The 26,958-nt window shown below is 35.7% G+C and overlaps 1 protein-coding gene across 2 annotated transcripts; it reads left to right on the top strand.

The window, feature by feature from the left end:
• LOC125666719 (E3 ubiquitin-protein ligase ZSWIM2-like) lies at positions 1-22,658 on the top strand. 2 transcript variants are annotated; one of them, XM_048899952.2, is made up of 14 exons: positions 1-95; positions 3,499-3,649; positions 3,866-3,983; positions 4,094-4,328; positions 7,118-7,357; positions 9,220-9,304; positions 11,652-11,779; positions 12,659-12,830; positions 12,981-13,111; positions 14,234-14,470; positions 15,918-16,105; positions 16,598-16,774; positions 19,405-19,505; positions 20,987-22,658. In XM_048899952.2, exons 1-14 carry the CDS (start codon positions 28-30, stop codon positions 21,197-21,199), a joined length of 2,244 nt encoding a protein of 747 aa, XP_048755909.1. In that variant the 5' UTR covers positions 1-27; the 3' UTR covers positions 21,200-22,658. The 2 variants fall into 2 exon arrangements, with proteins under 2 accessions (XP_048755909.1, XP_048755907.1); XM_048899950.2 differs by having other exon boundaries at positions 15,918-16,774.
• Positions 22,659-26,958: the final 4,300 nt, after the last annotated feature.

Here is a 26,958-nt window from a genome sequence, read left to right as displayed (position 1 = left end):
ACAGGTTTTTGTTGTGCTTATCAGTGTATGGAAAGTAAAGCACAGACTATACCAAGATGTGACATGTCGGAAAATCAGAAAAATCTGACACCCAGGTAAGTCTAGATAACCAGTGAATTGTCTACCTGGAAAAAAAAGAAGAGATTTTTATTCAAGTTACTAGTATATGTTTTGGTCGCGGAAATTTGTCTCGTGAAAAGAGGGGGGTGGGGTGGGGGTTAATAAGCAGAATTACAAAGGAAGTACTTAATTATCACAGTAATATTGTGCATAATTACAGCGACATAAATTACAATATAACTTTTTAAGACAGATAATTTGCACTCGCGGCCCGTAGGACCAAGAAATCATTTTATATGATTGTAAGTCGCGTGCGGTAATGGAGTACTTTTAGAAGATATAACTGGACTGAATAGTATCATATTCTACATGTTTTGTATACTTACGTTTGTTATATTTTGTTTATTTATTCATACACCCAGAGTCACACGCCTACGCTGAGAAAAAACAACAATACACAAAAAAGCAAAGCCCCCCCCCCCCCACCCCACCCAAATTAGAAAAAGAAGAAAAAAACGTAAATTTTAAATTTTACGATTCATTTATTTTTCAATGTACACCCTCGGTGTATAAATCTACAATCAAACGGAACAGTTTTTTGATTAGGCACATTTTATTGAATATATGAAAGGGAGGAAATGAAAATCTGTAATAGAAAAAGAAAAAACTAGGTTTAGTGGTCGAGTGCCTGTAGCAACGGTTTATCCTGTCACACATATACATGTATGTGTGTTACTCACACACAAGCAGTTTGAAAATGGTACAGTACTTGGCCATATTAAAGCATTTTCCCTAAGAAAATTTTCACTATAGATATTTCATACAAAACTATATACCGGTATGTTCAAACAATTTTCTTGAACCCATTTCCTGATCAATTTTGATGAAATAAAAAGCACTGATCTCGGAGGAATTCACAGCATCATCTAATAATTTCAGAATACTTATGTCATGATCTATTCTAAAGATATGACAGTTTTAATACGAAGTTTAAGAGAGTACTTACTCTTTATATAAGTATGTGTAATTTTGGAATTAAAAAAAAATTCAATATAATGAATAAAATGGTATCTCTCTACAATATTTTATTGCAACAAATTTTTCTAAATACAATAATGACAGTTACTTCTGATATTTCTACACAAAATGGTGTTTATTTCATCCACACAGAGGGAAAATTGGCTCCGAGGAAAGATTTTGAAAATATATGGTTGTGTATGAAATATAAATAGTGGAAATTTTCTTTGGGGAAATACTTATGGCCAAGTACTGTACAAAAAAACTGATAAACGTAAATTACAAAGTAAATATTACAGAGTAAATTACAAAGTAATATCGCCCTGAAATTTAGTCACAGGCTTCCTCTTGGAGGAATACAAGTTCAGTTTGCATTTCGATGGATTGGTCCATCCTTGCATTGATCTACTTTGGGGCAAAAAATAGGTCAAACAGTTTTCCGGGCTTTTTTCTTTACGGATACAGATATTGCACTGATATTTCGTCATTTTGAAGGCTTCCTCTCGGAAGAATACAAGTGCAGTTATAGCATTTCAGCCGGATTGGTGCACTGTGACATACTTTAGGGGTAGAAGTAGATGAAACAGTTTTCCTGATTTTTTTTTCGGTATGGCCACAGGTATTGCTCTGAAATTGTTTTATCATCATATATTGCACCAACATTTTGTCACAACCTCCCTCTCAGAGTAAGTACATAATTAGTTCACATGTCGGGATTGGTGCACCATGACCCATTTTCAGGCTTTTCTATTCAGAATGTGTGTTAATTTCACTGTACGACGGCCGTATATTGGACCGTAAAACTTGCAGTATTCTAGTTGTAAATTTGAGTAGCTGCGTACCTAAACAATATATATTTTTTCTATACAGTTCTACTCTAACATAGTCATCTGCCTGTGAACCTGGCATACACGCATGTATTGCAGTGGCACATCCATAAAATGTTCAAAAAGTAGTTAGATTACAACTCAGTTTTTGTCTTTTGCGCTCCCAGAAAGGGCCGGGTACGGGTGGGATGTGGATGGAAGACCCCCAATGGTAAAAATGACCATTTTTGGTAAAAATATTTAATCAATGCCATTATTCATCAGACACAATAAAATCATTTAAAATGAACTGGTATCTCTATTATGATCGCAGTACATTGCATGTATCTGAAAATGTTTAGCTATCCGGAAAATTTTGAAATATGATATTGGTTTTGTGTTTTATTTTATCTCTTCATGCAATCGTAACTGCTCGGTTATTTCCGTAATCAATTACGCAAAAGTACGAGTGGAATCCGATCGTTCTTCATGGTGATTCCAAAGCGAGGCGGTAAACAACATGGCTGTTTGACGTGAGATTTTTAGGAATTTAAAAACTTGGTTTTCTTAAGAGGAAGCCGAAGGTATGATGATAGGTTCTTGGTTAATATCAGAGAGTGGAAAAAAATTGTTTAGGACCAACAATATAGTCAGTGGATCTTTTGTTGAAAGCTTTTAAGAGAATAGCACATTACACTGTTTGTCATTGGCATTGAAACTCAAACTGCACTGTTTCAAAAATACACTGAGTGTTCAAAGTCACCCACATATTTTTGTTGCGTGATATCGATATGAACCTGATATCATATTTTAATGGATATATTTTCACATCGTGAAAGTGATAAAATTCACTTTTTTCATAACGTTTATTTTCACAGGCACCTGAAGTATAGATATTCTACTATTTTGTTGTTGTTATTGTTTGTTTTGTTTTTTTGTTGTTTTTTTTTTTGATTTTTTTTTTTTTTTTTTGGTAGCAATATGATCTCTCTGAAATGTGTGCTTTCCCTGTCTATTTCATCCCTCTTTTGATTTATTTAATTGTTTCACGCTTTTTGTAAGCTTTAAAGATTGGCCTTCTGCCGGTATAATAAAATACACAAGGTATGAAACAAAAATTTGTAACATGCAAACAGGAGGTCCCCAAGTAATTACTCATCCAGGGGCCCCGAGTCCAAATCCACCAATGTCATTTTTTTATATTCATACTGAAATAAATTTTTGAAAAATCAATAGTTTTTTTTTTTCTCTCTCCAAATTTACATATTTTTTTAAACTGATTCTAAATATAGTTCTTAAGGTTCAAAGGTCAAAGTCAGCAGTCGCATATCTCTTCCATTGCAATGAATCTTTGATAGAAGAATAGACTTTGTTAAAAAGATTTATTTCAAAATGCACAAATCAAATAGATATTTAACTTTAAGAGAAAAATATGATAGATTTTAAAGTTTGATGCCAAATTAATACGTATACAGTTTACAAAACATTACTTTTCAGATTGCACTTTTACAACTGCATTCAAACAAGTTTTATTGTACATCTGATATTCAATTAAAGATGAAAGTTACATTTTTCATTGTATTATCAATCTACTTTCTGTTATGCATACTTGTAGAATGTCCCGGAGTGTCGCATGGCGTCGTACATGCAATGATGCAGTGTTTTGGCGACAATGTCAGGCACTGAACGCTACTATCTATATTCTGAGGGAGACCGGTCCAACTGGCTTCCTGCTTAAAGAGGAGGGCGAAGCCAAACCAGTCAAGGTAACAGTGGGTTTTTTGTTTTTTTTTTATCAAAGCTGGTTTTACATCTGATGCCAAAATAATACGTATACAGTTTACAAAACATTACTTTTCAGACATTGTACTTTTTCATATATAACTAATAATACAAACAGGTGATATTTTTGACAATCTCACATGCTAATCCAGTGGGTTTCTGATGTGGTTAAGTGACAGTTACATTTTAACACTTTTCAGGTTTTCCTTGGTGATCCTCACTCATGCACCTGTTCGACTTTTATGAAGGACAGAGATCTTTGTAAACATATTTGTTGGCTGATTCTGAAGAAGTTCCGAGTGGCCCAAAATAATCCAGGTACTGTCATACATATCGATCGTAATAGCACATTTTCATAACTAAATAAAATTTTCAGATTGAGAGCTATTATAACTTTAAATAATCAATCTCATTGATCTTCATTTCAGTCACATGGCAACTGGGCCTCGTAGAAAGGGAAATCAATGACATTCTTTTTGGTGCAACTGTCAAACAGCGAAAAACTCCTGTGAGGCGATGGGCAACATCTGGGCCTCCTGGCACAACTGGGTACACAGCTGATGGACGGCCCACAATTCAACAGAGGGAAATCGGAGATGATGATTGCTGTCCGATATGTCAAGATGAACTCCTACAAAAACACCAGCCTGTCACCTACTGCAAGTATGTAAACAAACAAACAGTGCTCCCACTGGACCAAAATTCCCTTTCGCCACTTTTTCGGGGTGCGGCGCAGCGCAAATAATCTCATGCTTTACAATTATTTCCATCATATTATTTTGTTCATTACACCGATTTTAGCATTTTGAATCAGTTACATTACTTAATCATATCCAGCTACCATACCTAAACACTTCTTTAGAGCGAGATTAATTTAAGCCTTTTGGCTTGTTTCTCAATCTATTTCATGTATAAGACATTGTTTGTAAACATTATCAAATTATTTACGAATAAATATTGTTTAAACTAAAAACTAAACACTTCTTTCTGAAATAATAAGAAGTTGATTTGTTTGATAAATTCTATTATGGAAATCAAAAATCATATAATAAATCATATAAATATAAACTTCATGATGTACACCCCTCAGTGAAAACATTGTGTACATTGCCTAAAATGCAGACGTCTGAAAACATCAAGCCCAATTTAGAGTCGTATCTCAACCATTCCCTATTAAATTTCCGTTTTGGTATGGAAGATTTTGCAATTTGGACAGAATCAGATGTTTGAGCAGGTGGGGTTGACAGTAAAGCCAGACATAGATATTTTTTGAATTTTAGACCGACTAGGGTCAGAAGCATGAAGTTTAGTGTCAAAATAGAGGAATGGGGTGCATATAGTCTTATGAGATTAGCATTTTTATACTGTTGCGCACCGAACTTCAAAGAAAATTATTTATTAAAATTGCTATGTCCATATCAATGGTGACCGACCGCATTGTTTATTCAAAGTAAAATCAAACACATCAAAATCAAAATCTTGTAATCAACGAGCTTGGCAGCAAAAACAAACAATTAATGTATATACTACATGTATATACATTATACACAATGATACGGCCAATTTAATTACCGGTCGGTTCTGTGGTTAAGAATTGACATTAAGTAAGTAATTCATTAATGTGGAGATGATAACACGATAATGAATAAGACTTTAAATGTTAAACAATTGACCACAGCAGGGTACACAGCTGTCCGATGTACTTTATTACATAATCACAGACTTTTTTGCAGCCATACATTACTTGAGACTATTATCTGGCCTTCGTGACCAGCTCTGTGTGCACTGGAGCGACGCGAGATTTCCGGTTGCACACGTTGACGGAATAAACAGATTTTGACTGCATAAACAAACAGGCGATAATGTGTCACTGACAAAGGAAAACACAAGACAGATTTTAAAATACAATTTATTGCAAAAAGGTATTTTCGCCACTTTAAATTTTTTTTGTGCCATTTTTGTAAAAAATTTGCCATTGGTGAAAATGACGAAGCCCAGCTCGAGCACTGCATACAAACAATGTTAACAAATAAATAAATGAAACAGTGTAAACAAATAAACAATGTTAACAAATAAACAATGTAAACAAATAAAACAGTGTAAACAAATAAAACAAATAAACAATGTTAACAAATAAACAATGTTAACAAATAAAACAGTGTAAACAAATAAAACAGTGTAAACAAATAAACAATGTTAACAAATAAACAAGGTAAATGAATAATGTAAACAAATAAACAATGCAAATAAATAAACAATGTAAACAAAACAGAAATGAACAAGTTGCAGGTATTTATGCTTACTTTTGTATTACTATGTATTATTTTAGGTTTGTTGAAATTGGCTTTACTCTATTAGCTCTCTCTCTAAATAAATGAATAATTATATATAATATATAGAATTAAAAAAAAAAAACAAGACAAACTCTAAACACTTTCTTGAAATATTTCGACCATGTTACCCTTCTTCTTCACTTGTTTATTTCTCACACAACTCAAGAAGACCGGTAAAACAGTCAAAATATTTCAAGAAAGTGGTATAGAGGGTTTTTTTTTTTTTTTTTTTTTTTTTTTTTTTTTTTTTTTTAGAAATTTACTCCAATAAAAGACTTTATATATATACGTGTATACTATATAAATAAAAACTACTTTGCTATGTTGTGTTATTATCTTTGCACAAATTTGGATCGTGGCCAGTGATAATAAAAAAATATAATTACAGTAAAGTTTCATGAAATTCCCCCCAGATCAAAATGGACATAAACATTTGTCCTGGTACGAATGTTTAAGATCAGCCATTGGCATGTATGGGTGAACAAGAAAACTTTCAGCGGGACACTCCACACATCAGAAAACATATGAATTTTACATGCATTGAAGTAGACACTCATATATGTACATGTAGTATTAAATATTGTAATTCCATAAATTTTCATGGGCTCCAAGCTCCATTTATTTGTCAAAAATACATGCACTGCCAGTTTCACTTACCATGCAATTTCATGGAAAGTGACTCCACATTTCCTTAAATGAGGAGAATTGTCTTAATAGGTGATCTCTTAATTTCGAGGTAGGACATATCCATGAAAACAATTAAAATCCTATATTTAACAAAACATGATGAAACTACAGTTTACACAAGGAGAAAAACTTCAAGATGATGTAAACTATTTGATATAAATGCAAGATATAAAATCAAACCGCATTATATCAAACTCGATAGGCTCAAGATAAAACTTCGAGATATCTGAGGATTTAAGATATCAAATGTAAAATACTTAAAGAATAAGTGGATGGGACTTCCAAATCACTTGTACATATCCAAATCACTTGGACACATCCATGGTATTCGGGATATCGGTGTTCAAGATATCTAAGTTCAACTGTGTATATATATATTCTTAAGGTACTGTCAAGAGGAGATTTAAGTTAATGCTTTTGTAATTTTCACAGGTTTGGATGTGGTAACAGTATCCACATCAAATGTATGAAGATCTGGGCTGACCACCAGAAAACATCCGGAGAGAAGACCATCAAATGTCCATTCTGTCGGGAGGATTTTGGCCCCATAGAACTCCTAAAACAGGAGAGTCGTAACGCCATGGGGGTTCCCGCAGGGGGACGAATGGACCGTCACCTCAATACAAAATGTCAGAGCTGTCATATGACACCAATTGAAGGAAAATGCTACAGGTTAATATGACAGAAAGTTGGCTCCATGTAAAAAAAAAAATGAAACTTGATATTTATACAATATCTATATACTTTCCTTTCTTCATGGGTAGCTGTCACTATTTGTAGCTATTAAATGCAGACTGGCTTTTGTCAAGGGCCATAATATCCCCTCACCATCCCTCAAAAAATGCCACCTCTTCAAATTATCATAATAAATATCCCTTCACCACCCCCCAAAAAATGCCACCTCTTCAACTTATTATGATAAATATCCCCTCACCCCACCCCCACCCCCCCCCCCCCTCACCCCCCAAAAATGCCACCTCTTCAAATTATCATAATTAATATCCCCTCACCACCTCTAAAAAAATATCATCTCTTCAAATTATCAGAACATATTAGATTTTTTTTCTTCTTTCTGTTTCCTCGGTTGGATGCATGTTTGTGGGTATTTATATGCTTGATTTTTACAGTTCATTAGAGGGGCATGGATAGGATTTGAGCTTAAAATGTTCAAATTTTATTGTTCCATTTTTTATGTTTACAATTCTTAACTATTCAAATTTTTGCTGACCTGCATTAGAAATACCTTGATTAAGCATTGTAAACATTAAAAATGTGGAAAATAGAATTTGAAAATTGATTTTCAGTTCAAATCGTGACCAACGTCTTTTTATCTGTTTTTGATCTGTTTCTGAAGACGTTAGGGGGAAGTGTTTATCCAATACGCAATTTTCCAAGTTGCCCAATAGTTCTTTCCCTTTGTGGAACTCTTGTGCACAGTGAGACGCAAAACATTCTATTGTCCACACGCAGTGGGTACAAATGCTTATCGCTGTCTTCAATATATTGGCTAAAGGCCGATTATCAGACATCATGCAACCACCCAAACTGCAGGGACACACAATATTAGTAAGTTTATATTATGATAAATATATGTTATTACTACAGTAACTTGATCCGAAGAGTCGGATCACGTTGAGTTGACAGGCGCGGATCATCAAATCACACGAGACTCGAAGCGTCGAGTTTGATCTGATGATCCGCACCTGTCAACGAGACGTGATCCAACTCTTCGGATCAAGTTACTGTAGTAATGATAAATTTATTATATACCCCCTTCTGCATTTTAAATCCACATTTATAAGATGATAAATGTAATCCAAATTATCAAAAACAGACATACCATGAAATTATGTTTCGTGTGCGTAGTTTTGTTTTGTGACGCGGTCAATATTTTCCACAAATAACGTTGCGTTGATGCATTATGACATCATTGTGACGGCATCAGTTTCAGAGGATACTGATACGGAATCAGAAAACCACAGTGTGGTGATCCGGAAAACCGGATCACACGCTGTGAAATCCACAGTATCAACGAACGATACATTGATGGGTATATAATAAGTACATGTATTTAATGATTAAATACCTCAAAAAATTGATAATCACCCTTTTTCTTCGATTAAAATATCACTCGTGCAGAAGAGGAAATAAAAAATAATTTCATATTTAATTTAATGGCCTAATTCAATCAAATATTATTCTTGATATGGTCAGTTTAATGTATACCAACGGCTGATATAAACAAAATTTACACTTTTATTACTTTTATCCATATTTACATAGCTAGTCTATAGTATATGTATTCATCTTGTACCCACCCAAGCGTTCAACAGAACACTGAACATACCTCTATCACAGAAGAGCTGATATCTCGGAAGTTGTGTATTGGAATTTTTTTCTCCGACAATCAAAACATTGGCACTTAAGCATTGTAACATGGGCTTCTTATTCTTTTTCCCAAATTCATCGTTAACTAGACGTAACAGAATATGTTGATTTTGAACTTGATATTCAGAAATTCATTGTTTAAACAGATGCACAGCTTGTTCAGACTTTCATCTTTGCCAGTCTTGTTTCAACACTTCCATTCATACTAGCCATCCATTCGAATACAGACATGTGAGTACAAATTTTGCAGTGTATTTCATGATAATTTCAGTTTGGTTGTAACATACAGATTCTATGATTGGTTCATCAGCATTCATCAAACCAATTCATATTGTATAAAATGGTCAGCTACATAGTACATTTGCTTGCCATATGACAGCTGTGATATTCTGCATTTCATCAAATTCATGAATGTTGATATCAATAACAACTGATAAGGAATTACTAGACATTTCTTTTTTAGAATGTCTGATCATTCCAAAACAAATTAGATAATACTGCATTATAATTTTTTATGCATTCATCTTTAGATGGGGCCTATTATGGTACAGCAATGTTTCTACCTTCTTCCATCTGTCCATCTGTATGGGGTTTTCTGTTTCTAATTTCATTTAATTCTCTATCACATACCATTGACAAGCTGAAACTTGTGATGTCGTTTCTCTATGGGTTGCTCTAGATCATGTTGCAATTTTGATCTATTTCAACCACTCTCAGGAGTTTTGCCCCTTTATTTAAATTTCAGTATTTGATGTAGCCAATAGGGTACATTTTTTTGTCCCTCTTAATCATCCCACGGTTTTCAAGTCAGGACCCTCTTATTATGCAGAGTATTTTTGTGGGTATTGAACACGTGGCAAGGATTTTGATATTCTTCAAGTTTTGAGAAAATTATAGGTTAATTGTTGCGCTTATAGTTGCAGTTTTATTACGAAGCAAGTACATGCATGGTTTTGTCCATTTAGCAAGGATTTCGACATTCTTCTTCCTCTCACATATTTCAAGCTAAGGACTTTGTAAACAACTCAAAAATGTGTATATTGCAAGGATTGTGATTCTTAACAATTTTAACAATTTTTGATTTTCTTTGATGTTTGAAAAAATTACAAGTAGTGGAAATTTAGAAAATATTTCACACGCAAAGCTCTTAGTTTGCCTATTGATACCTTCAGTCACAGATTTTTTAAGTTAGAACCTGTTATTCATACCATGAAAAAGAAAGTATACGACAGGTAGATAATGGCTGATACTACCTTCAATAAAGTTCTTCAACTGATGGCTTAAGAAGAACGTCCTACGTAATTTTGTGATGGACGCATTTTGCACTGTTTCCAGTACTCTTGTTGAGTAATGTGCATCTTTTCTCCTTTTTTAGCTCACCTGAGCTGAAAGCTCAAGTGAGCTTTTCTGATCGCTTTTTGTCCGTCGTCTGTCTGTCCGTCTGTCTGTTAAACTTTTCACATTTTCGACTTTTTCTCCAGAACCACTGGGCCAATTTCAACCAAACATGGCCAAAAGCATCCTTGGGTGAAGGGCTTTCAAGTTTGTTCAAATGAAGGGCCATGTCCCTTTCAAAGGGGAGATAATCACAAAAATGCAAAAATAGGGTGGGGTCATTTAAAAATCTTCTTCTCAAGAACCACTGGGCCAGAAGAGCTGAAATTTACCTGAAAGCTTCCTGACATATTGCAGATTCAAGTTTGTTCAAATCATGGCCCCCGGTGGTAGGATGGGGCCACAAGGGGGGATCAAAGTTTTACATACAAATATTTAGGGAAAAACTTTAAAAATCTTCTTCTCAAGAACCACTAAGCCAGAAAAGCTGAGATTTACATGAAAGCTTCCTGACATAATGCAGATTCAAGTTTGTTCAAATCATGGCCCCCGGGGGTAGGATGGGGCCACAAGGGGGATCAAAGTTTTACATACAAATATATAGTTAAAATCTTTTTCTCAATAACCCCTGAGTCAGAGAAGCTGATATTTACAAGAAAACTTTCTGACATAGTGCAGATTCAAGTTTGTTCAAATCATGGCCCCCGGGGGGTAGGATGGGGCCACAAGTGGGGGGGGGGGGGGGTCAAAGTTTTACATACAAATATAGGAAAAAGCTTTAAAAATCTTCTTCTCAAGAACCATTGGGCCAAAGAAGTTGACATTTACATGAAAGCTTTCTGACATAGTGTAGATTCAAGTTTGGAAAGGGTAGTTTGGGCCATAATAGGGACTAAGGTTTTACATGGAAATATATATGGAAAGTCTTCAGATATGGGCCAAGGTGACTCAGGTGAGCGATGTGACCCATGGGCCTCTTGTTTTCGGTTTCAATGATAGACAGACATACAATCATTCACATACGCACCATGGCTGGAAGATATATTGACAAAATAATGAGAGATTGTTACTAACATGTATTTTCAAATAAACATTTTCATTTCAACCATCTTCTTTCAAATACATCAGTTTTGTTAGTGTGCATCATGACATTTCTATATCAAGAGTAACCTGTAAAAACTGTAGTCGTGGTTAAACATGACTAAATGCTCCTAAATTTTACTGTAAATTCTTTGAATTTCAGAAGAGAAATCAAAGATGGCGCCCTGCTCAGAGGACATATGGTGCAGTTTTACCAGAGGCTGTTGCTAATGACCTGCTTAATCGTGAATTCACTGAGTCTGACTATGAACTGCTGACTCAGCTAGACAGGTATATAAAGTCTTCAACATATAAAGTTTTCAACATATGTACTATATAGCACTGACTCTTTATAAATTTTGTTATTGTAGTAATGAACATACTTCTCTGTATCCACTTATACACAAGTGTTGAGATGTCTTTTATTTATTTCCCTCTACTGCACTCTTGTACTCAGTAAGGTCCCAAAAGAAATTGTGTATAGATGTGAGGAGGAGGAACAAAAATGTGATAAATTTTTCATTCGCAGTCTTAAATCACCTGAATTTGGTTGATACCCAAACCATCAGTATTTAGGGAGGAAAGGAACACAGAAAAATATGCTTATTATATAACATTATTTTGATGTTCATACATTAGTGACTATAGTTATTATTTAGAAATATGGCATTGTTTTAGTACTGAATTTACGTCAATCTAAAATCTTTCTTATTTCCAAATTATAACCTTGAACAGAAACAGTTTTTCATTTTTTTTCTCATCAGACTATATAATTGCACTGTGTCCCACTTAGATGAGTTCTACTAAATGCACCTCCTGACTCAAAAGACTTCGTAATTCGAAACTTGCATATTGTACATGTGCCTATGGTTTTAAACATTTAAAAATTTAAACTGGCATTTTTTAAAGTGTGAGTAAAACTTTTTGAGACCAAAAACACATGAATGTTTGATGATATGAAATAAAGAGGTTCAGAAATAAAATAATGAACACATTTTATTTCTTTTGAACAACTCCACATTTTATCCCTCAAATGGCTTAATTATTTTCCCCCCAAAAAATTGAATTAAGAGGTACCTATACCAGGGACCTATATACTAAAGTTAGTATATAGGTTCCTGCCTATACACAGGGTCATAATAACTAAGCTCTGAATTTTATCATCTTCAGCAATGCCAATCAACAGCAGAGTGACATCCCAGAGGCAGTGGTCAATAAGTTCCCAATAGAGAAAGTCCGAGAGAGGGGGGCCTTGTTAGCTCCAGGAATACAGTGCAGAATCTGTCTCCGGGGCTATGAGGTCAACCAGTTTGTCAGAAAATTGCCCACGTGTAAACACAAGGTAACAGATCACAATAATATTCCTGAAATTGAGAGTCAAGAATGATTTCGATTAATTGTCTGGCAGAGAAATGTTCGGCAATTTGACTTAAATTATTCTCAGAGAAAGGATTTAACAATGCAACTTTACATTCCTCTTCTGTTCTCCCAGTTCCACAAGGACTGTATAGATAATTGGCTACTTCATTCACATCCAACATGTCCAGTCGATGGTCAGGTGGTTTGGGACCCAGTCACTGCTCAGCTGGAGGCAGAAGAACAGGCTCAGAGGAACAGTGAAAGGTAACGCGGAAAAGAGCTGTCTCTGCTTTGTCTAGACTAATAGTATCACAAACAAAACAAATCATCATCTGCTTTGTTTAATAGAAATACATGAACAAACAAATCTTTGTCTAATGTTATCACAAACAAAACAAAGCATTTTCTGCTTTGTTTAATGGAATCTCAAATACCCAGTTGCACGAAGGTTAGTTAACTTTAACTGACTGTTAACTTGCCATTGACTTGAACATTTACATATAGCATTAACTTGAAGTTAACTGTCAGTTAAACATAACTAACTTTTTGTGCAACTGGCCCCAGCAATTTCTGTTTTGTCTAATGGTATAATGAACAGATCATAGCATTTTCTGTTTTGTCTAATGGTATAATGAACAGATCATAGCATTTTCTGCTTTCTCTAATGGTATAATGAACAGATTATAGCATTTTCTGCTTTCTCTAATGATATAATGAACAGATCATAGCATTTTCTGCTTTCTCTAATGGTATAATGAACAGATTATAGCATTTTCTGCTCTCTCTAATGGTATAATGAACAGATCATAGCATTTTCTGCTTTTTCTAATGGTATAATGAACAGATCATAGCATTTTCTGCTTTGTCTAATGGTATAATGAACAGATCATAGCATTTTCTGTTTTGTCTAATGGTATAATGAACAGATTATAGCATTTTCTGCTTTCTCTAATGGTATAACGAACAGATCATAGCATTTTCTGTTTTGTCTAATGGTATAATGAACAGATCATAGCATTTTCTGCTTTCTCTAATGGTATAATGAACAGATCATAGCATTTTCTGTTTTGTCTAATGGTATAATGAACAGATCATAGCATTTTCTGCTTTCTCTAATGGTATAACGAACAGATCATAGCATTTTCTGTTTTGTCTAATGGTATAATGAACAGATCATAGCATTTTCTGCTTTGTCTAATGGTATAATGAACAGATCATAGCATTTTCTGCTTTCTCTAATGGTATAATGAACAGATTATAGCATTTTCTGCTTTGTCTAATGGTATAATGAACAGATCATTTCAGTGACTCTTACGATGTTTATAATGTGTGTAGTATAAAGTACAGTGCTTGAGCAGAATTTACACGTTCTGTGTGATGTTCCAGATCTTCTGCTGCATCAAAGACAACAGCGCCCTCTGGGATCCGAGGAAATGATGTGAGTGAACTCAGTATACCAGGAGTGGGTTTAGTGAGAGTGGACAACACACCTGTAGAGAGAAGCTTAAAGGGGAGGAAAGTGGCACAGAAAGGTCGTCTACAGGGGCGTGTAACAGAAGAGCCATCGGCAGATACACTGAGAGCCAGTTTTACTTTGAATGGGATGTCGGTTGGTTCTAATGGGTAAATCAGTTTTTAGTGCAGCCTCTTAATAATATGCCATAATTATATCACAGTGGCAAATCATGTGACTTTGACATGATCAATTTTATGGGAAAATGGTGGAGAAAGTCACTACAAGGGAAAATTCGAAGAAGTAACACCGTTATCAATAACGGATTGTCACATAACTTATATCAACATTTGAAGGATTTTCTTAGGGACAAATCTATACTAAAATGGTAGTTCTACATGTGATAGAAGCAGGGAAGACCGACACAGTATCAGAAATTTTCTGACAACCAAACAAGAGTATCGCCAATGGTACGTAATACGTCCGTGAAAAGCTAATATAGGGTGTTTTTCTTACACCATGATTTGTAGAACTTGACTTCAAGTAGTATCAGCAATCATCAGGGTGTGACATACTTTCTTTGCATCGTAAAAACAAGACAAATCATGTACTCTCTATATAATAATTTCACTTGGCATAAGATGTATGTGTACCAAATTGATGGTCCTTGCCCCCAACGAATCGGTCTGTATCCTGCTACTACGACTTTGACCTTAAGAAACAATAGGCATCCTCCATTTGGTATAAAGTGTATGTGTACAAAGTTTGACGGTCCTAGCCCCAACAGTTCAGTCTGTATACTGCCTACAAGGTTTTCCTACTAAGTGATACCTTGACCTTGAAAAATAATAGACATCTTCCTCTCATTATGGTGATCAAATGTACCAACTTGCAATATCTTGGAGCTTACGGTTCGGTTTTTATCCTACCTACAAGGTCTTCCTACTGTGATACTGCAACCTTGACCTTTGACCTCTAACCTTGCAAAACAATTTGCGTCTTCCTCTCATCATGGTGATCAAATGTACCAAGTTGCAATATCCTGGAGCTTACGGTTCGGTTTGTATCCTGCCTACAAGGTGTTCCTACTAAGTGATACTGCAACCTTGACCTTTGACCTCTGATCTTGAAAAACAATAGGCATCTTCCTCTCATCATGGTGATCAAATGTACCAAGTTATAAAATCCTGGAGCTTACGGTTCGATCTGTATCCTGTCCACAAGGTCCAGCCAGACAGACGGACGGACAACACCATACCATAATACGGGACGTCATATATAAAAACTGTCAGTGCTCCATTTTTCTGTGTAATTGATCATGTCAATGTCACCTGATTCGCCACCATGTGTATGGTACATTTTCAATAGAATGATGATAAGTTATACAGTAAAACACGCTTATAACAAGTTCACACATAATGGGAGGAAAATAATGAATTTCAAAATTTTAATGGTTATAACGAAGTTTGGTTATAATGAACTGTTTTTCACTGGCCCTGGTGGTTCGCTATAACCATGTTTTACTGCATAGTTTAAATGTACATATTGTATGAGTATGTATCTTGTGCTTGTAAGAATGTTGGATTTTGTTTTTCATATTCATAATTTTCTCTGTAGAGGTGATGGGGCAGAGAATGTGTCTGCCACTGCTGGTTCCTCAATGCCTGGTGGTCGTTTGCTGGGCCGTTTACAACATCGAAAATCGTCACTCAATCAGCGTCTGCAAGAATTAAGTACCCAATCGGATGAACAGCAGAGCACTGAGGATGCAGATATTCAGTCCCAGTCCTCCGAGCACTTTGCAGGTCAGAATCTTCGCAGGCAAAAATCTCTTCGCAGACGATTTCTATCAGATGAACTGTCTGAAGTTGGTGACTCGAAAGAGATTCAATCAGAAGCTGTGATAGAATTACCTTTGGGTCATAAAAATGGCCGTGCTGCAACACATGCTGCAATCAAAAATACTTTAGCATTGTTACAAGCAGAAAAATTGACTAATAAATCAGTGTCTAGAACTCCTGATTCAGGACGATCCTCTCGATCACCTGGTGCGAGATCATTACTTCATAGTAGACCATCTGAGCTTCCCTCTCCTAATAGAGAATTACCTCCATTAATTGAATCAGATGAAACTAATCCTAATGCAGACATTGACACAATGTCCACTACCACAAGTCTGGGGGCGAGTAGTTATCGTAGTGGAAAACGCCGACTTTTCAAACGAGTCCCCAAAGTAAACACTGAAGCAGATGTAAATGATTTTGATGTCTTGTTAACGTCTTACCGTTCATCTCCAGATTCGAGGGCAAGTCTCACGGGATCCCACACAAGCCTGAGCAGTATACGCTCAACTCGCCTTGCAAATGGGATTATTCTTGCTGAGGCACAGGATTCGGGTCCTGAGGGTGGTTCCTCCCGGGGTCACTCTGGTGGCTCTAGGGTGGGTCTTCCCCCCAGGGCTCCACGACTGTCAGGTATTTCAAAAGGAGCTAACCCTGCATATACTTCTCTTCAGCAATGTTTGTCTCAGGTCTTTACAGTATAATGGAAACTTTTCGATAAAAGTAAAAAACAAAAAAAACAAGCTACGTTTTACAAATGTTCATTCATTTATGAGGGACCATATTTGTTAAGGTCTGACTGATTTGAGACAGTTGAGACAAGCATTAGCAATTAGGTTAATATCTTAATCCTTCTGTTGTAGCTAACAGCCAAGCATGCTGATATGTTTTTGTTGCAATACCTGTAGTGTACATTCCAAAAGTGGATGAATGCAGTAGCTAAACTCTAGCATTTTCTTCACTCTTTTCTTCACCGTTTATTTTGCCTCTTTCTTCTGATTTAACAGAGCAGAATACAGCATCATTATGTGTTGTTGGTTTTTAGCTCACCTGAGCTGAAAGCTCAGGTGAGTTTTTCTGATCGCCTGTTTTCTGTCGTCTGTCTGTAAACTTTTTACATTTTCTACTTCTTCTCTAGAACCACTGGACCAATTTCAACCAAACTTGACAAAAAGCATCCTTGGGTAAAGGGCTTTCAAGTTTGTTCAAATAATGGGCCATGCCCTCTTCAAAGCGGAGATAATCACAAAAATGTAAAAATAGGGTGGGGTCATTTAAAAATCTTCTCAAGAACCACTGGGCCAAAAGAGCTGAAATTTGTATGACAGCTTTCTGACATAGTGCAGATTCAAGTTTGTTAAAATTATGACCCCCAGGGGGAGGATGGGGCCACAATAGGGAATTAATGTTTTACATGCAGTTATATAGGGAAAATCTTTAAAAATCTTCTTCTCAAGAACCACTGTGTTAGAAAAAAACAAATTTACATGGAAGCTTTTTGACATAGTGTAGATTCAAGTTTGTTGAAAGCATGGCCTCAAGGGGTAGGATGGGGCCACAACAGGGGATCAAAGTTTTACATACAGATATACAGGGAAAATCATTGAAAATCTTCTTCTCAAGAACCACTGGGCCATGCAAGTACAAATTTGCACGAAAGCTTCCTGACATTGTGCAGATTCAAGTTTGTTAAAATCACGGCCTCCAGGGGTAGGATAGGGCCACAATAGGGGATCAAAGTTTTACATATAAATATATAGGGAAATTCTTTAAACATCTCAAGAACCACTGGGCCAGAAAAGTTAACATTTACATGAAAGCTTTCTGACATAGTGGAGATTCAAGTTTTTCAAAATCATGGCCCTAGGGGTAGGGTGGGGCCACAATAGGGGATCAAAGTTTTTCATACAAATATATAGAGAAAATCTTTAAAAATCTTCTTCTCAAGAACATTGGGCCAGAGAAGTTTACATTTACATGAAAGCTTCCTGTCATAGTGCAGATTCAAGTTTGTAAAATGGCCCCTGGGGGTAGGTTGGGGCCACAATAGAAATCAAAGTTTTACATGCGAATATATAGGGAAAATCTTTAAATATAGGCCAAAGTGATTCAGGTGAGCGATGTGACCCATGGACTTCTTGTTTTTTAATGATCAAATCATTCAAACCATGGAGATTTCTCACTGATTAACGGATTTAATACTGTTAATAAAGATAATTTGTCACTTACCTGCAGTAGTTGCAAAACAATTGTCTTTACAAGTTTGACAGCAGATGTTTTATTTCTCTTTCTTTAACATCTGTGTGCAATTCGTAGAGAAGTTTTATAGTATTAAATCAAGTAATTCTGAATATGCACTTTTTGCAGCTTGCATGTACATGTATTTTGCAATATCAAGATTAAAGAATTACAAAAACATAAAATTTAGCATAGATAGCTGATGATTTATATTGTTATATTTTCATGTAAATTAGACGAATTTGATTGGTTTAGAAACATTTGTTAAAAAGTACTGTTACTCCATTACGTGCATAAACCACGCCCTCTGGGTGACAGCAGTCATAGCAACAGCTGACAATGCATGACAACGAGTAACAGTATAAAAATTGTTAAGTGCACAAAATGTTTGCACATACGGTTCACCATAGTTAAATGCATTCTTAAAACATTCAGTGTAACAAAAAATATTACCAGTACATGTTTTGTTGGGTAACGTGAAATTGTCACCCCTTGGAAAACATTGATGGAGACAAAGTCAAAGCCAACAATAGTGTTTATGCAGGATGACAATTTCACATGTTACCTGACAAAACAATATTTTTATAGTGTAGAGGGACATATTTTTGTGGAGTAAAGTTAGTGTGGATTTGAAAAAAAATTAGCATGTCTGTAGGTTCATGTTGTGGGTGAAGAATTGTCATTTCTTTTATGTATATTACTTTTTTCTTTTCATGAAATGTTTGAATTTGTTGAAATCACAGAAATTAATCTCCCAAGAAAAATTATTGGTGAATTACCAATGCAAAGAAAAATAAACTTCAAAATAGCAAAGTAAAATTATTAAAATGAATGCCACCTGAATTTTCTATCGTTCTACAGGTACATATGTTATTGTTGACATATATATTTGATATATTATGTATGATAACACTATACACATGTATTATATAAATCAATATATATTGATATAAGTTGACATGTATATTTTTGAGTGGGAATTTACATCAAAGTTAATTCATGAATTGATTCATTTTCTCATCAAGAACATGAACGTCATTTGAGGAGAGGACCACCAAACCAGGAAGCTGGCCAATCAGGAAGTGAGAACGACCAGGAAGGGAACCAATTAATAGAGAGACTACAGGTAAAGTTTATAGGACTCCATACTGGAGTACAAACACAGACTCGACTAAATTACACCCTCACCCCCACCTTCTGATTTAATTGTTTGGAAATGATGTTGTTTAAAATTCTCAATTCTCAATTTTCAAATTCGATCAAGACTGTTTTGAGAGGTAATTAAAAGGAGAATCAATTGTCACGAGTAAATGTACATTGTAGGTACTGAGGCACTACAAATATTTCCCTATCATCCACTTCATGAAAATTAACAAATATTGATGCCCCATTCAATATGCACAGATAACACCCAGTGATAGCGCACTCCTCCTCGTGTGACCTACTTCTGGTTTAGTCCTCATTATAGGCAGTGGGTGTACCAATATGTGAGAGGGTGTGGGGTGTACTAGTGAGAGGGTGTGTGGTGTACTAGTGAGAGGGTGTGGGGTGTACTATTATGTGAGAAGGTGTGGGGTGTACTAGTGAGAGGGTGTGGGGTGTACTATTATGTGAGAAGGTGTGGGGTGTACTAGTGAGAGGGTGTGGGGTGTACTATTATGTGAGAAGGTGTGGGGTGTACTAGTGAGAGGGTGTGGGTGTACTATTATGTGAGAAGGTGTGGAGTATACTAGTATGTGAGAGGGTGTGGGGTATACTAGTGAGGGTGTGTGGGGTGTACTAGTATGTGAGAGGGTGTGGGGTGTACTAGTGAGAGGGTGTGTGGGGTGTACTATTATGTGAGAGGGTGTGGGGTGTACTATTATGTGAGAGGGTGTGGGGTGTACTATTATGTGAGAGGGTGTGGGTTGTACTATTATGTGAGAGGGTGTGGGTTGTACTATTATGTGAGAGGGTGTGGGTTGTACTATTATGTGAGAGGGTGTGGGGTGTACTAGTATGTGAGAGGGTGTGGGGTGTACTAGTGAGAGGGTGTGGGGTGTACTATTATGTGAGAGGGTGTGGGGTGTACTAGTATGTGAGAGGGTGTGGGGTGTACTAGTGAGAGGGTGTGGGGTGTACTATTATGTGAGAGGGTGTGGGTTGTACTATTATGTGAGAGGGTGTGGGTTGTACTATTATGTGAGAGGGTGTGGGTTGTACTATTATGTGAGAGGGTGTGGGGTGTACCTGTATGTAAGGGTATGATGGTTCCCCACTCAGATACATTTTTTCAGACACTCCAGCCTCCTCCCACACTAATGAACCCCACACATCCAATTCTGTGCAAAACCGAATAAGGACACCTCCCTGGAAATAAGTTCCCATGATCTGAACCTAATATTAAAGATTTATGTGTACATTTGAAACTCCATATCTCAAACACCTATATCTTGAATACCATGGATATGTCAAAGTGATTCGAAAATCCCAACCACTTATTCTTTCATTATTTTACCCTTGATATCTCGAATCCTTCAAGTTCAAAATAACGAGGTTAGACTGTATTTGAATAATCATCCACAGAAGGAATTAGTATACATGTATTTCTGACTGCGTGTTTTACAGCTCTTTACGGACTTGTACCTGGGCAACAGTCCCAGCGCCCCCTCAGATCATAATGGGAGACAACCCAGAGTGTTGCGACGTCAGATCAGTAACCCAACGGCTGTTCAGCAGCGGAAGCGAGAAAATGAAATCCGTCGAAGGAGGACAAATGAGTTTGGACTGGAGGGAACAAGTGCTTACAAGAACCTGACACTGCGGGACATTATTCATTAATCGTTAGTTAATTAAAAGATCTTTAGAGATGCTATCCAGGAGGACATTTTCTGATGAATTTGATTGTTTTAGAGTTATTCTTGTTTCAGAGTCGTCCATTAAGTCATGTGTTACCCTTGTACTACAGAAAAGTGATTTATTTTCATGAACTTGTACATACAGTTGAAGTATATATTGTACATGAACACAAGCATATCTCTCCAGGTAGCAGTTTTGAAGATTTTTAAAAAAAAAATTTTTTATCTTTATATATATGCATATACATGTATATCTATATCTATCTATCTATCTATCTATATATAATATTATATAGGTGGGTTGTTCTTGGAATCCAATGATGTTTTGTTAGGCCCTTTCATCGTGCACTTTCCTGCAGTGGAAAGAACATGTATCTTTATGCTGCTTATTATTTGCTCAAAGACCTGTTTTCACTGATGTGCCAAATGCTTATTTTCTCACATATTTATTTCAAATGATCGTCATATATATAATTATACTATTCATTGGAACTATTGTGTGCTGTGATAATTTATGACTCATGACCTTTCTATTGTGGCGCTTTGGGGTGAAAAGTTTGCAATTTATTAGAGGTTGTTTTAAAATACAGAATCAGTATTCTATAACAGATGCAATATATGATTTTACACATTTAGTGATATTTATGTACTTAATGATGTTAAATATTTTTAAAAAAAAACAATATATAAATATTGCATGTGGTTGAGGGTAACATTGAAAATTTTCACCCCGAGAAAACCATTGTCAACCGAGGCGTAGCCGAGGTTGACAATGCTTTCTCGAGGGGTGAAAATTTCAATGTTACCCTCAACTACATGCAATATTTGTTTTATTATACTGAATGTTATGTAAACTGGAAAGCAGAAAAACTTACGTCTGTTGACATTTGATCAATAACTGTCATGCGATTATTTCGTATTTCGATGCGGGTACTCGCGTTTATTACAAACGCTCAAACGACGTCGTCTAACAATCTACGGCGAACCGTACGCGCATAAATTTGACGCATGTGATAATTTTTTATAATATCACCCGTTGTCAAGTACTGTTACCCGTTGCTAGATACTATCACCCTGGGGCGCGTGTTTTTTGTTCTCAGAGGGTAACAATATGTTTTTTTCAAATGCTTCTCGACCAATCAGGTTCGAGTATTTTACATGAAAGTATAATAATCTGTGATGCCAACCAACATACATGTGATTACATACCATATCATACAACGTCCGGCTTTTTCACTTGTGTTAATTCTTTGTCTTTCAGAGTGGACATTCTAAATGTCTTTCAGAGAGAGAGAGGGGGGGGGGGGAGAAAGAGAGACTTAATAATATGTTATTGTTTGATGGGATGTCATATTTGTTGATGAAAAGGTGAAATGGGTTATCAATTGATGTTGATGAAATTTTTTTGTGTGAATTATATATTAAAAGGTATTAGTATTTCATCTGTGTCTTTTCATTTCCAAGTGTATATTTAATATGTGTGTATGTATATATATATATATATATATTTTAAAAATATGAAAAGAAAACACAGAAATCCTCCGTAAAGCTTTAGCGCTTTCATTACATCTTCAGAAGCTTTACAAAAATGTATACATAGCAGTATCATAGTAACAGTGATTATGACGTCAAAGTAAGCGGAACGTTAAATGTCTATATTGTGACGTCATGGATAATGTACAACAATGATCTGGAAAAAGTACGGGAAAATCATAGGCAATTATAAAAGACTATTATGTTTTGGCTTTAGAATACCAATGAAATGTTTTTCTTTTTCCCGTCTCTGAATAGCACTTAATGTTAATGTATATATACAGTCTAGTTTCTTTACTTCTTCCTAAAAAAGTAAAGAAACAGTTACTACTGTAGTTAAGTATACTCAATCGGCTTTGTGATAGTTATTATACTAATTGAAGTGTAGATATCTGGACTATATTATACAGTTATATAGAATGGACATGAGAGGAATAGTAAATCTATGGTCCCCTGAGGCAAAAATGCTGTTTCCTTAGCAACAGAAATTTGCTATTTCCCAAATTACCCATTCTGTGACTGTTTTATCAAATAGAAGCAAGACTAGAGATTATTTATCAGACATCAATTTAACACTGGCCAAAATTGTTCAGGCTTATTGAATTTCGTTCACTCGAATGAGTTCCAGGTAAATATTTTTTTTCCCGCCATCATTACAGTTGATATATTATGACGTCTGCTAACAACATTACATCACAGATTTCAGGATTCTTTGAATGTTTCGCCTATGGAGGATTTTGATTGGTTAAAAATATTAATGAGGGGTGGTCCAAGGGAGTAGTACTTATTTTGCAGGGACTAGTGCATTTAGACATGACATTTTTATCGTATTACTTTTATACAGAGAATAATTAGTAGAGGTGTGATACTCACACACATACATGCACACACACACACATATATATATATATAATAAATTTTATGTTTGAAAATACTTGAGGGTATAAATTTGACTTTTCATTACTGGCAACGTTTGGCATTTTATGTAATGTATGCCAGCATGAAGTGTTGCAGTTTATACTCTCATGTGTTTAAAAGTTTTCAAAAGTGAAATTTATTTTTTATATTAATTTTACATTCTACCCTCGTTTCTGTCAGAATTTCCACCTGTCAAAATAGACATCCTGTATTTATCAAGATTTATGCATACATTGTTTACAACAGCAGTATGTTTAATATGAGGAAATGGCTATCATTACAATTTGTAAAGATATCAATGGCGAAAATGTTAGAAATGTATGAAAAAACTATGATATATTTCCTAAAGCTGGGGGCAATTTGTTGTGATTAAATTTCCTAGAGCTTGGAGCATTACTAAGAAGAAATTTCTCAGAGCCTGGAGCACTACTAAGAAGAAATTTCTCAGGGCTTGGAGCATTGCTAAGAAGAAATTTCCCGAGCTTGGAGCATTGCTAAGAAGAAATTTCCCAGAGCTTAGAGCATTACTAAGAAGAACTTTCCCAGAGCTTGGAGCATTACTAAGAAGAAATTTCCCAGAGCTTAGAGCATTGCTAAGAAGAAATTTCCCAGAGCTTGGAGCATTGCTGTATGAAATTTCCTATAGAACTGTTAGCAGTGAGAGCTTTTGGCTGCTTTGTGATTATGTAGTTTTTAGGGCAATCTTCCCGTATTCCTTATCATTTTCTGAACAATTATTGGGATTTTCCCCCGACGTCAGATAGGTGGTGACACCTTCCACCATTCGAGGTAGAATGTAATCTTCCACCATTCGAGGTAGAGTGAAAAATTACAAGTTCGTAGCCCACAAATTCAAACCTTAGCTGAAACGAAAATTACAGTAAACCCCAGAACCCATATTATGATTTTAATGTTCTGGCCGGAAACGTGAAATAGCCGGAACGTAAATTAAGTGACATCGGTGAACATTCCTACACATGCAGGTTGTCCTGCTAGGGACGAAAAGAATTTGGGTTTATAATATATTCAAAGGCGAAGACAATGCCTGGATAACTCAGTCAGGCAAAGCACCGAACCAGTATTACAGGGGTCCCTATTTTGATGTCCAGTCTGGTCCAAAAAATGTCTTTCCTATATGTACTTCAATAGCACTGACTTTACAAAATCATGGAGAATAACCCAGAGATAGTTGAAAGGTACACGTGATAAAATGAATAAATTAATCAGTCCTGATAAGACACAAAAGTGGCAGCGCGTTCCAGTCCCCACCCTTTTCTTTTTAAAAAAAAAACCTTTTTGACCATTGAATGGTCATTTTCTGCTATTCTGGGGATCTGCAATACGGATAGGGTCAGCTACATACCAAATTTATTAATTAAATCACGATTACATTGTCATAATTTTCAATTAATTAAATTACAGTTAAGCCTACTGTAATTTACAGAAGTTATTAGATTACAATTACTTTGCTAAAGTGATTCATTAAAATGCAAATTTAAAAATATCAGTTCTCAATTTATCAACGAAGCTGATAGGCTCTATATTTCGTAAAAATTATTTGTATATAAAGAAAAATATGGGCCACTTTCTCATCCCTCCTCATGGACATCTACACTGTCCATAAAGTAAATTTCTGCATGCGTTAAATCCTGCGTAGGAATGGTTGTATCCAAGTGAAATTTGGCCACGGTGAAACCTCTCCGAGCTGGTACATGAAAGAAAGGCAATAATCCACATGTATGGTGGTATGATTACTCCCCCCCCCCCCCCCCCCCCCCCATTTCTATCGTCGTCAGATACGTGTAACGACGATAGAAGAAGATGGGTGTTTTAAATAAGATTGCATGCATGGTGTAAAAAAAAAAAGATAGAGAGAGAGAGAGAGAGAGACTTCAGTTTGCTGATTGTACATACTTTTAAAAGGTCTATATGTGTGTGTGTGTGTGTGTGTGTGTGTGTGTGTGTGTGTGTGTGTCAGTATTATAAAATGTTTAAAATACAGCTGTGAACAATGCGCGTATGAATCTTGATAGTACTTGGCTTGCGAAGATGCCGGAGAACTTGAAATTTACAATTTTGGTAGAAGCCTTCCCGCTCTACATCACTGTGCATTCAGTTTTTCTTACAGATATATGCAGTTGTAGAAAAGGTGATTTTTGAAAATTGGTAATTTTTTGGCAGCCCCCCCCCTAAACTTAAGGCCCTGCATGGGGGTGCAGGAATCCTGAAATTTACAGTGTATGTCCCCCTTTCCCAAAGGTTCTTCATTCCAAACTTGAAAAAAATATCAAGAAGTTAAAAATATGTTCAATGACCTAATACAATCCTTAAATTGATCCCAAAAGTTCTAAAATTGTGCAAGAAATTATATTATTAATGTGCGCCTATTTTAACGACTGGGAAATTCAACACAAGAATTGATTTAAAATATTTATGAAAATACACAAGGTTATGGGCTACAAAGCTTCACGCCAGCACACTTTTCATGTCCTTAATTTACTCGTATGATATGTCAAGACAATGAAGTCGTAATTTCGAGATCAACGAGATAAATTATTTTTCATCGATACAAATCGGCTTTCATTAAATACTTATTTACAGAGAAAAAGAGTTTTCGTGGAAGTCATCAAACACTGACAAAATAGTACATTGTACAATTGCCAAAGAGAAATTATCTAATATGGAAAGTGGATGCTATATGCATAGGCGGATCCAGGAATTTGTGAAAGGGGGTGTCTAGCACAAATTGATCTTTGAGCTACTTTTCACAATCACCACCCCGCCCCCATTTACATCTTTTTGCTTGTGCACATAACATCTTAGGGGATCTTGAGACAGTTTATACATGAAAATGCTTTTTGTTAATATACTACTTGTTTCTCACGTTCTAGTCATTGTTATCGCCATACTCAGTTCTGATTTTAAATGATAATAAAACGCTGATTTAAAGTTACTCCCAATAGGCCAGGGGTCTAGGCAGCCCCCAGAAGCTCTGCAGTAAATGGTGCAAAATCCTGCATTCTAAGCATTTCCTGGCACTTCTTTTTCACTTTTAAATTGTCTGCTTCTTAAACAAAGCGTTTATGTTACATATACTAATTCTTAAAGTGATACTTGTATCTGACGAAAATATCGTAAATATATATCAGTGTTTCGTCTTATTTATCGTAGAATTAAATTATATACTGGTGTTGATGCAATAACATGCAAATATCCACCTTCATATCATTTCGACTCAAAGTCTCGTTAAAATTGGCCTTTTCCGTCATTTCGATTTAAAGATATCTTAAA

Source organism: Ostrea edulis, chromosome 10 (genome assembly GCF_947568905.1).
Source record: "Ostrea edulis chromosome 10, xbOstEdul1.1, whole genome shotgun sequence".
Lineage (NCBI taxonomy): Eukaryota > Metazoa > Mollusca > Bivalvia > Ostreida > Ostreidae > Ostrea > Ostrea edulis.
Note: the sequence above shows the minus strand (reverse complement) of the source record. Positions and strands in the feature narration are given on the sequence as shown.